At 40.8% G+C, this 12,957-nt stretch overlaps 1 protein-coding gene across 3 annotated transcripts in view; it reads left to right on the plus strand.

The window, feature by feature from the left end:
* The first annotated feature begins 1,911 nt into the window (after positions 1–1,911).
* LOC139065126 (uncharacterized) overlaps positions 1,912–12,957 on the plus strand; it is a 30,680-nt gene continuing 19,634 nt past the window's right edge. The window contains exon 1 of one of the 3 annotated variants that reach the window (XR_011518119.1): positions 1,912–1,974. Coding sequence is in view for 1 of the 3 variants with exons in the window: in XM_070547880.1 (XP_070403981.1) it covers positions 2,566–3,684 (1,119 nt within the window). In the remaining 2 variants the exon portion in view is untranslated. The other 2 variants (XM_070547880.1, XR_011518120.1) reach the window with 2 other exon arrangements.

Consider the following 12,957-nt stretch of genomic DNA (forward strand, 5'->3'; position numbering starts at 1 on the left):
AGAAAGCTGAGAGGATAAAGTCAGCGGTAAAACTGAACACATGAATGTTTCATGGAAACACGCAGTGACCTCTACCCCAGTAAGGCTGCAGAACATCACCTGGGTTTATTTACTGCCCCACACTGCCCTCTACTGGACTTTACAGGAAGATGCACATTAATATGTTTGCATCTATCTGAGGAAAAAGCTCATTCTGCTCCTGCTGTGTGCCAAGTTAGCCCAGAACAGCTAGATGTGTGTTCAGCAGGCTCAAGTAAAAAAGCTAAGTGATTAGCATCATTTTTATGGCTTCATGTATATTCTTAGACAATAAAAAAAACTTGAACACAAATCTAGGCTTTTAGCAGAAAATCTGATGATCAGACTGAAACATTCTGCTGCACCTCTAAGGAACTGGATTTAAACATTTTAGATGAAGTAAAGAATCACACATTTATTCATCTATTGATGCAAAAATGGGACTTTTGACAATTCACATGAAAACTTAAGAAATAAAAAAATCCTAATAATAAAGTCCAAAACACTTAATTAAATTGTGTTAATTGAATTCTATTAGAAAACACGTGTTTTGCTTGTGTGTGTTAATAAGGACTAAATCAGCTTGAATAGATCAAATGTTGCATCATTTCCTGTTCAGTGGATCAGACTGGTGCCAACCACACACGTTTATTCTTATTTCTATTAATAAATCATATTTAGCTTATAACTGTAAATAGCACAGGGACAGTAAAGAATGTGACCACCACCATCGTCCACGTTGTACTGCTGTAGATTTTATAGTTTAGATGTTCATAACCAAAGGGACAAATGGCTCTCTGCTCGATGTGAGGCGAGACTTTTCGGGAGCTTTTCTCTGCTTTCAGGGACTGAAAGTTGGGTTTCAGGTCATTATAAACTCAAAGGTTCAGCGTTCAAATGTATTAAAGTGTTCAGTGATTCTGAGTCTGTGGCTTCTTTTGTTAGGTATCAGGTTTGTTTCCTCTGAGCAAAACCTCACCTTTGACCTCAGGTTGGATCCTCGCATTATTCCCGTGTGATTCACAGGAAATATAAAAGTCTTTTTTTGTTTTACTATCTTTTTCTCATTAATACATTGCTGTGTGTGTGTGTGTGTGTGTGTAGTGGGGATGGGGGCATTACATTTTATGAAATGACACATATAGTCTGTCAGAGAAACAAAATAACATTAGAGCACATTTTATTTTCCAGAGTCAAAATTAATGCAACTTAGACTAAGAGACCATTAAAGGCTCGGGAGCCTTTTGCAGGTGTTTACAACAATGCATTTTAGTTGATTGGTGTCTTGTTTCATATCACAAGTCCCTCATTTCCATAAATTTGTACTGACTATGGTTTAGTGTTTCATATATATAGTTAACACGTTTTCTAGCCTACATTTAAACAGTTTTCCAGGATTTTTGAACATTGTGGAAGGAGTGACACTGGCCTTAGTTGTAGATGTTTATTACCCTGCTTAAACCTTTTGGCTATTGCCTTTCAGAGGAAACCAGTTTGAAAGGATAAATTATATATGTAAGTTAATGGTTTTAGAATACCACCAATAATCCTTAAAAACCAACAATACCATCACAGTCAGTGGAGGCTGTTGTTACAATGATCAACAATTTATTTAACCTCCAGCTCATCTGAGGAAGATACGGTCAGGGAGATGTTTTTATTAATGTTTCATTCATTATCTTAAAAAAATAAAAAAAGTAAAAAATACAATAAATAAATTATTAAATAAATAAATGTTTCACTCATCTCCTTTTCTTTGTCAGATATTTGCTGCTAACTCTGGTCCCACATTCACATAAAATAATTTCAGTCCATGAAAAACATGCGCACAATATTTTGTTTGTATCTATTTGTCAATAAAGTTTGTTTTCAACGTACGTCATCATCAAGCGACGCCAATTTTGTTTTTTTGCGACGCCACTGTTATTGCTTTCAAACTTGCTTCAAATAAGACCGGTAAGTCGTTTTTTTCCCTGTAAAACTTTCAGTATTTACGAGCAGAAAACAACCATTTAATATTAATGTTGCCATTTAGTTCCGTGTCAGGTTATTTTCTCATCATCACACTATATTAGTTAGCTTTTCTTGCGTGAACTCTGCCCGAATGTCGTCGTTTTAGAAAATCAAACATGCTAACTCAGTGTTAGCTTTTATTTGTGTTGCACCGATTGTAGAGTAAAAACATTAGCAGCAACATTTAGCTTCTAATAAAATGATTAAAATACAATTCAGAATCTGGACGCGCGTGCGTATACGCGTGCACGCGCACGCACAGACACGTACATAAAAGGATTAAGGTAGTGCTCTTCTTCACTTGGTGAGTTCATAGATCAAAGGACAGCAGTTGGTGACATCACTCTTGGTTTTCACAGAGACCAAAGAACAGCATTCGTCAGATCTCAGAGACAAGTCTCTAGCTCACAAACACTCGTGACTCCATTCGATACATACTGTTTCTCCTCAGTTTTCTGACTGTTTGGGACAGATAGTTGAGAATTTTGTCACAGTTTTCTCTTCAAACCCGTCAATATTTCACACGTCTTAAAGATGGAGACCACACAAAGTCTTTCTTGGTTTGAAATCGTAGAACGAGGAGTTAAGGTCAATTATGATGAAATAATTGACTCTTCTCTCAACACAGAGGTTCAGGTCAGTGAGGTCCACCCAAAAGCCTCACTGCCTACTAACTGTGGGACTCAGGGCACAGATCAGCAGGAATCTGGTGAAAAGCTCCAAAAACCTGCTTGTAGTCAGGATATTCGTTCCCAGTACTACAGAAGAGAGACAAACCAGTACCAGCCTTCTGTCAGTTCTCAGGATATTCGTTCCCAGTACTACAGAAGAGAGACAAACCAGTACCAGCCTTCTGTCAGTACTCAGGATATTCGTTCCCAGTACTACAGAAGAGAGACAAACCAGTACCAGCCTTCTGTCAGTACTCAGGATATTCGTTCCCAGTACTACAGAAGAGAGACACCTCAGCAGAAACGTCCCACTATGATCCGCCTCAAAGGTTGTAGGAAAGGGACGGACTCAGGACCCAAAAGTGTCTCCGAACCCCCAAAAACTGCATCTACCATCAAGTCTGAGCAGCCTCGAACTCCAGTAATCTGGATGATTGGATCCAGTTACATCAGACGGGGTGAAAAGGCGGCTCAGCAGCAGTTTGGGCCAAACTTTGGACTCAGAGCTAAGGTCCAATGGTTTGGTAAAGGAGGCATGGGCTGGGGTGGTGTCCTTCCCAGGTTTTACTCCGAGGCTCGCACACACGGTCCTCCAGATATTCTGGTCGTCCACGCTGGAGGAAACGATCTGGGTCACGTTTCCCCGGGGGAACTGGCTTCTCAGATCCAAAAGGATTTGTCCCACCTCCATAAGGACTTTCCGGAAATGAGAATAGCCTTTTCCGCCATCAACGAACGGCAGTCGTGGGGATACGGGCAACCAGGAAGAATTAACAACAACAGAAAACAGGTTAATTCTTCACTGAGGAGGGCCGTTAAGAGCTTTGGGGGCCTGGTCATCGAGCATCCTGAGGTCAGGTTCTTCAACAACGCTCTTTTTCTCCCAGACAGAGTGCATTTTAGTAAGAGAGGAAACAGCTTGTTTCTGGGCAGCATTCACTCTGTTCTGGAGAAGGTTCTGGCTCAGAGGTGTAACACCTAAATCTGTTACGCCTTAAAAAGATAACAGCTGACAGAAAAGGGCAAATGGACGAGCTTCTCATCCAGCACCAAACCAATGAATAAATAAATAAAAATAAAACAAAATAAAAAAATAAAAAAAAAACCAACTAACTCTGCCAGGGTTTCCCTTTTGGGTCACTTCTGCCGGTCCCAAGCCCGGATTAAAGAGGAGGGGTTGGATTATAACACAGAACTAAATCCACAGTAGAGGGATTTTACTCTTAAGAAATAAAATGAAGGCAGGTTATGACATATACAAATATATTTAGTAAACATTTATAGTTTCTAATCAAACATGTCAAATATAAAACTATTTATTATACAATACAGTACAAACCCTGTTGCATCAGGGCAGCCGACTCTCACCAGAAATGAGCTCGACTAACTGCCGGCAATGCAGACCGAGCTCTGACACCAGTCGTACCGGGTCCTTACAGCCCGTATCAGAGGGCCTGGTACCCCATCCTCCTGAAGTACCCCCCAGAGGGTACGGGCTGTTAGGACCCTGTACCCTACAGGTCCTGTTCTTGACTGGACCTGTAGTCACCTCAACATCTGATGCTGTACAGAAGGAGGAGGACAGAAACTTCAGCAGCGAGCTCTGAAGAAGACTGCAGTAGTAGTTGAATGTGTTAAAGAAGAATGGTGGTGAAGATGACCTCCATCCTACAAAACCCCTCCTACCCACTGCGTTCCACTGTGGGGACCATGGACAGCTCCTTCAGAGGCAGACTGAGACATCCCAGATGTGAAACAGAACGCTACCGTAGGTCTTTCATCCCCTCTGCAGTAAGAGTGTAGAACTCCTCAGTTTAAGCTGTACTGGCATGATCCTGGTACACAATAACACCAATGCAGTATTCAGTATGTGTCATGACTCCCATCCTTCACCCTCCTCTGCCTCTTCATTCAGCTCACCTGGTCCCCTCACCAAGCTCCAGCCAAGCCCTGTTTTCCCTAGCAACCTCAGTCAGCATCACAATCAACTCCATTCATCTCACCTGTTCCTGTAATCAGCTTCATCCACTCCACCTGCTCCTGACTCCTCAGCTCAGCACTCACACCTGCTTCCCCTGCTGTATATTCACCAGTCAGCCACCAGTTCTCGGCCAGATTATTGAAAACTTTGTGCCAGTAAATTCTCCAGCCATCCACCCTGCCTGATCTCTGCCTCCGGACCTCGTTTTTGCTCCTGACCCCTGCCTTGTACTCTGCCTGCCTCCACGACCTTCGCCTGTCCTCAGCCTTGCCTCTTGCCTGTTCCCCGTATCTGCATGTCCGATCTGGTTTTGACCCTCGCCTCCTCTCCGACTCGGTCTCCAGCCTCGCCCAACTCCGGTAACTCTGCATCCTAATGAAGACTTTTTATTTTACTCTCATTGTGTTTGGCGTCTTCAGGTCTTCCGAGTTCTGTTCGTGACAGTATGTGTTCAATATTTGTGCAATTCCGGATTTACATGGTATGTCTGTGTCCCTTACAGCATGCTGCATAGTTCTGGAACCCAAGTTTTTCATTTTTATTTGTAGTTTTTAGTGGTCGAAGGTTACAATAATAGCTTACTGCCTATTTGTTATGATTTCTCTTCAAAAATCTGGAGGTATGAAAACTACTTGACTCATGAGTCAACTTGTTTATGATTTTTTTAAAATCAAAAACCACCCCAGAGTTGTTACATGCACTGAAGGAAGATACATTATTAATCATAGCAGAAAGCGATTGATAGAATAGAATAGAATAGAATAGAATAGAACAGACTTTATTGATCCCACGGTGGGGAAACTCACTTGTTACAGCAGCACCAGCACTCACCAGAATCATTTGAAGAGAAATAATAACAAATAGGCCATAAGCTATTATTGTAACCTTCGACCACTAAAAACTACAAATAAAAATGAAAAACTTGGGTTCCAGAACTATGCAGCATGCTGTAAGGGACACAGACATACCACGTAAATCTGGTATTGCACAAATATTGAACACATACTGAATACTGCATTGGTGTTATTGTGTACCAGGATCATGCCAGTACAGCTTAAACTGAGGAGTTCTACACTCTTACTGCAGAGGGGATGAAAGACCTACGGTAGCGTTCTGTTTCACATCTGGGATGTCTCAGTCTGCCTCTGAAGGAGCTGTCCATGGTCTCCACAGTGGAACGCAGTGGGTAGGAGGGGTTTTGTAGGATGGAGGTCATCTTCACCACCATTCTTCTTTAACACATTCAACTACTACTGCAGTCTTCTTCAGAGCTCGCTGCTGAAGTTTCTGTCCTCCTCCTTCTGTACAGCATCAGATGTTGAGGTGACTACAGGTCCAGTCAAGAAAAGGAGTGTTGCAGGTTCTGATTTCTGATCCCATGGAAATCTGTGTAGAGCTGCGTGAGTAAAAACAAAACATTTACCCACTATTAGACACCACCATGGCCGTATCTACCATTGAGGACATCGAGGTCTGGACCTCTGTAGTTTTTCTGCAGAATATTTAAAAAATAATCTCTAACTGTGCATTTACAGCATTTACTTTTTAGAAAACATACTTGTCTGATTTTTGTTGAATTTTTAAATCATTGAAATGTCTGTAGCTCCTACACTGTAAAAGTTGTCGTCACTAAATCATGCCTGCTGGTCAACAGTAACCGGCTCTACGTACTCCAACAAGTACGTTTGTGAAAAAAATACATCTCTGATTTTTCATTTATTTTACTGTAAACTGTAGTGACCCACAAATGGCCCCTGCTGATAACCAATTTCCTAGTACTCTTTATCAATACTTTCAAAATTTAACAGTCAAAGTTTTTATTTGTGGATCATTAACACTTGGTCGTTTGCATATGAACGTTTTTACGAGGTTAAATAATTTTATCAAAAAAATGCACCTGCTCACCTTTGCTTATCTCTGCTTCTCCAAAAACAAATCACAAATCAAATATGTCAACTGAAAAGGCACCACACACTAAAATGTACCACACACACACAAACACACACACACACACACACACACACACACACACACACACACACACACACACACACACACACTTGACTGAACAATGAAAAAGATTTAAAATACAAAATCAACTCTACCAAAATAGTAATACGTTGCTTATGAATCAAAAGTGAAAACTGTTTTCTATAATGTGCATCATCAATCAATCTTTATTGGTACAGCACCTTCCACTGCCTCTGCAGGAGCCCAAGGCGCTGAACATGAAATACAGTAAAAACACAGATAGCAATAAAAAAGAGATAAAAACAACATACAGACATAAAAGCACCATACAAAATGTAAACAGGGAGCATAAAAGCATACAAGTCACATAAAAGCTAAACAATAAAAATGAGTTTTCGAACGACTCTTAACAACATGCAGCGAAGGTGACAGTTTAATATCAAGTGGAAGCTCATTCCAGAGAGAAGGAGCCAAGACCGAGAAAGCCCGATCACCTCTAGACCTGTACCTAGTCTGTGGGACAGTCAGTATGTCCATCATCATGCTTATGTAAACAGATGATGTAGACAGAGTAAAGTAATAGTCTCACAACATTTAAGTCATGCTGTGATGTAGAGTACACCTCAGTGTTAAGACTTAAAATACTCACAACAGAGGACACACCCTGGACTTGGTCCTCACGTATGGCCTGTCCACCAGTGTGTCCTCTGTTATTGATTTGGCTGTATCTGATCACTACTGTGTATTTTTTAGCATCACCAGTTTTATCCAGCTGGAACCCTCTGTGAGAACTGTAAGGAAGCGTCATCTCACCCCTGAAGTGGCTGCAGGTTTTCTTGAAGTTTTTAGAAAGATCCCTCCCACTCCGGTAACTGCCTCTTGTGATTTTACTGTCAATGATTTTAACAGTAGACTGAAATCCGCTCTCGACCTGCTCGCTCCACTTAAAATCAAAAGTTTTTATTCAAAACATGCTTCACCGTGGAGAAATGAAAATCTAAAGAAACTAAAGAGAAATTGCAGGGTTGCAGAGCGGAGATTGAGAAAGAACAAAACAACTATAAATCATCAAATATATACAGAGCTACTTAAATCATATAATAACGCAGTGAGAAATTCAAGACACGCATACCTTTCCAAACTCATTCTAGACAATAAACACAATCCCAGAATACTTTTTTCCACCATAAACAACATTTTAAACCGTACATCCACTTCACCTCAGAAAACACCCTCAAATGCACTCTGTGAGGAGTTTGCAGCCCACTTCAGAGGGAAGGTAGACACCATCAGACGGAATATTTTATCCTCCATAAGTAATAAGGTTTTAGATAAATCTGAATGTGTGTCTATACCAGAGGAAACACTGAACAGTTTTGTCCTGGTAGAAGCTGAGACTCTTGATAAAGTTTTCTCCTCAGTGAGACCCACCACATGTGTTCTGGACCCAATTCCAACTTCATTCTTTAAACAATTTTATGGATCTTTTAGTGATGAGATTTTAACCATGATGAATTGCTCACTTCAGACGGGGGTCTTTCCTGCTGCCTTTAAAGGGGCGGTGGTGAGGCCCCTGTTGAAGAAGAGCAATTTAGATTTTAATGAATTAAACAATTATCGACCGGTATCCAACTTACCATTTTTAAGCAAGATTTTAGAAAAGTTGGTTTTAAATCAACTAAATGATTTTAGAAACACTAATGTCCTAGAGAAATTTCAGTCTGGTTTTAGGGTGAACCACAGCACCGAGACAACCCTTCTGAAGATTTTAAATGATTTTAGAGTAAATTATGATAAACAGAAGTTGACAGTGTTGGTTCTACTGGATCTAAGTGCTGCCTTCGATACGGTAGACCACACTATTCTTTTAACTCGTTTACAACAGATTGGCCTCTCTGGTGCTTTACATAGATGGTTCACATCCTACCTCACAGACAGGACTTTCATGGTGAGTTTGGATACCTGTTCCTCTAGGGTCCATGGGATTACATGTGGTGTGCCCCAGGGTTCAATTTTAGGTCCAGTGCTTTTTAATCTTTATATGCTCCCTCTTGGCAGTGTCATCAGGAGACACGGGGTCAACTTTCACAGTTATGCTGATGATACACAGTTGTACATCTCCGTGTCTCCGGATGACTCTCGGTAACTGTATTTTAGACATCGAATCCTGGATGGCAGAGAAGTTTCTCCAGCTCAACCAGGACAAAACTGAAGTTTTAGTCATTGGTCCTGAGGCCCAGAGAGAGAAGCTTTTACCGAAATTACAATCTCTGTCTTTTAATCCATCTGATCAAGTGAAGAACCTGGGTGTGATTTTTGACTCTGAGCTGACTTTTATCCCACACATTAAAAATATCACAAAAATAGGTTTTTATCATCTAAAGAACATCGCCAGTGTCCGCCCCATTCTCTCTCGGGCCAATACGGAGACGTTGATGCATGCTTTTATCACCAGTAGGATAGACTACTGCAATGCCCTGCTTTCTGGTCTTCCCAAAAAGAGCATCTCAGGCTTACAAATTTTACAAAATTCGGCAGCACGTGTCCTGATGAAGACCAGGAGGCGGGAGCACATGACACCAGTTTTAGAATCATTGCATTGGCTCCCCGTATGTTTCAGGATCAATTTTAAGGTTCTTCTAATGGTTTTTAAGTGTCTTAATGGTCTTGGGCCTTCTTATCTATCAGAACTGCTTTTACCATATGAACCCTCGCGGACTCTGCGCTCCTCTGGCAGGCGTCTCCTGGTCATCCCTAAAGTCAGGACACAAACTCACGGCAAGGCGTCCTTCCAGTGTTATGGCCCTCGCCTCTGGAACGAGCTGCCAGAGGACCTCAGGGCCGCAGAGAACGTTCATGTTTTTAAGTCAAGACTCAAGACCCATCTTTTTAGGTTAGCTTTTATCTAAATATTTACTACAGTTTTATTTCTCGTTTTACATGATTATATTTTATTACTTGCTTTGCATGTTCTATATGATTATATTTTAGCACAGTTTTATTATTTAAATTATTATTTTACTGTCTATGATTTTATTTATTACTTATTTTCTAATTGTTGTCATTTATATTAGCTCTTTTATTACATTTTTACTCATTTTAATCCAGTGTTTCCTCTGTGGGGGCCCTCTGCCCCGGGAGCGGTGGTCGACTGTAGCTTCCTGGGCGCTCTATAGGTGGGGGTCTATGCTCCCCCTCCACTGAGCGCCCTGACTTAGTGTGGAAGACCTGATGCTGCCGGGACAGACGGCTCTTCTGATGGCGTTTCCTTGCGTTACCTTACTTGGGTCATCTGGACTCAGCCTAATATAATTTTTACTCGTGTGTGTGTGTGAGTCTGTGTGTGTGTGCATGTGATTGCATATGTTTGTTAATGTTTTTAACCTGTTATGGGAATCTGGGGTCATTTTGTAAAGCACTTTGAATAACACTTTGTTTGAAAAGCGCTTTAGAAATAAAATTTGATTGATTGATTGATTGATTAAAAAACAAAGACCCGCATATAGGCCTCTCTCACACACATACAAGTACTTGACAGATATGAGTAAAAAAGTGACATAGAGAACAATGACACTAATTGTAAATAATAAATTATCCATTCCAAAATACAAGTACTTTGCATATGAAAGAAACATTTGCGCTGCTTTCCTTAATGTGCATCATCATCATTCTTATGTAAACAAAGGACAACCAAGTCCTCGGCTCATAAATTTGAAGTTGTGCTGTCTTGTCCAGTACAACTCCATGTTTACACTTCCAACCAAACACCTACATGTTGTTTACATGCTGCTGTTTGCACCGTCACAACACCAAGGTGTCTTTTTGCTTGGCATCTGGAAGGCAGTCATTCCAAGGCAGAGCGTGTGAAACCATGTTGAACAACTTCCACGTTGAATCTAACAAGGACTAAGAAATGCATCCACATAACCTTTGTTACAGAGCACTTCATTACAATATTTGTGATCAATTTCATGCCATAACTGTTAATCTTTACTACAAATGATCAGTTAAAATGTACATCATTGGTATTATCAGTACACGTGTTTAGATCTTCTCATGTCACATATTGATGGAATGGATCTTTTTTTACATAGGTACTACCAAATAAATGATTAGAGCGGCAAACAGTAAATGGCTTCTATTTTCATTAAACCGTATATAGCAGTGTTTCCCAACCCTGGGTACCTGGCACCCTAATGGGTTCTCCACAAGATTGCAGGGGGTCCACACACTTGTGCCTGTGATGAAGTTGTGAGGCTCTAAAGATGATATTTAAAAAAAAAATTACATTTATAAATTGCTCAGGACACAAACAATTGTACAATTAACACTGTGTATTAGAGTTACAACCCCTTATTGATGTATAAAATGTAGAATCATTCACTTTTGATGTGTGTGTGTGTGTGTAGGGATTGTGGTTGTAAGGTGCTTGGCTCATGTTGGACACAAACAAGAGGGTGCTTGTGGGAAAAAAGTTGTGAACCGCTGCTCTAAAGTCATTCATCCAGTCACTCACACATAAAAGCAGGGGTAGGGAACCCTGGTCCTGGAGAGCCTCTAGCACATTTTAGAGGTTTCCTTGCTTCAACACATTTGATTCACATGTTCAGCAGCTCATGAGGCTCTACAGAGGCGTTAATCACCTGCTGATCATCATCAGGTGTGTTAATGCTGTGTAGCCTCTAAACATGCTGGGTAGCAGCTCTCCAGGACTAGGGTTTCTTACACCTCCATTAAATGCACAATAATTAACTTTTTGATTTTTTCAACATCATTTTCACTATCCCTTAAAAAACAAAAAGAACACTTCCAAGCATCATATAAGGCCACAACAAAGTTTGAGTAACGTGCACGTCTGTTATCATGGATTCATAGGACTTCAGGGCCTGTTTTTGCTGACATTCAACAGATGTTTACCTGTGGTCACAACACTGCTTTTCTCTCAGTGTCTTCCTTCTGTGTTGGTCACACCGTGTTGGTTATTTTTCAAAAAATGATGTTAGACAATAGTAACGTCACATATCAACATGCTGCCCCTGGAGTCTGCTTACAGCACTTGATGAGGGGACTAGGTGTGATGAATGAAGGCTGATGAGATGAATGATGGTGCATGCAGGTCAGGGCATGGCAGGGTCATGACAGTCTTACCTCTGCACGCTCTGTCTTTCCTTCTTTTGGTGTGGTTCATGCGCGGCGCGCGCTCCTGCATAAAATCCCACGTCCTTGCTGGATTAACAGCCATTGCTTTCTCTTCACAAACTGTTTAATTTAAGATTTAAACATGAAACGGAAAACTGTCAGCAACGTGGGACAGTGTTTCAATTTGTGGGTAATCTGGTCTCCCTTTACTACAGCAGCCACTCAGCTATGGAGGCTGCTGGCCTACGGAGGCTCGGAGCTGGACTCTGGCAAAGGTGAACAGGATCAAACTTCCTTTTTTTTTAAACATTTTTATTGAAAGAAGAAAACAGTACTTGCAATTACCAAAATACAATTAACCTTTCCTCATTGTTCTAGGTAAATAACAAAAAAATAAAACAAGACAACTAAACACAAAAACATACCAAAACAAAGACCCACCCCCACCCCCCGTCCCACACAGATCAACACGACCATCAAACATATTATCGGAATATAACAATAACAGAAGTACATTTAAACAGGTAATACCTCTAGACTAGTAAAATAAGAGATAAAGGGTTGCCACTTGTGAAAAAATTTGGCCGTGCAACCTCTCAACTTATATTTGATTTTTTCAAGTTTAAAAAAAAAACATGACATCTTTAAGCCACTGGGAAACAGTAGGACACTTAGCAGACTTCCAATGCAACAATGTTAGACGTCTCGCTAATAGGGGTGTGAAGGCAATGATATCCTTTTGTGTGGAGTCCAGTATAAGTGAGCGGTCAGGAATCCCGAATACCGCAATCGGAGGACAAGGATGAAGAGTTACCCCAAGAACAGTTGACATAATAGCAAAATACCCTGTCCAGAAACTTTGTAGCTCAGGACACAAAAAAAAAAACCATGTGGCGAAGGTGACAAGGAGAACCCTGGCATTTATCACATTTATTTTCCACTTCTGGACACAATTCAGAAAGTCTAGACTTAGAGAAATGCACCCTATGAATAACCTTAAGTTGAGTACGTCCAAGACGAGCGCAGGAGGTGGAAGATCGTACCCTTGCTATAGCCTGTTCCCAAGACTCCTCATGTATTCCAATTCCTAGTTCTCCTTCCCATATACCCCTAAGCTTAACCTTAGAGTGGTTACTAAAAGACAGAATAACATCATAGAGTTTC

The sequence above is a fragment of the Nothobranchius furzeri genome, unplaced genomic scaffold (genome assembly GCF_043380555.1).
Source record: "Nothobranchius furzeri strain GRZ-AD unplaced genomic scaffold, NfurGRZ-RIMD1 Scf090, whole genome shotgun sequence".
NCBI classification, from domain to species: Eukaryota; Metazoa; Chordata; class Actinopteri; order Cyprinodontiformes; family Nothobranchiidae; genus Nothobranchius; species Nothobranchius furzeri.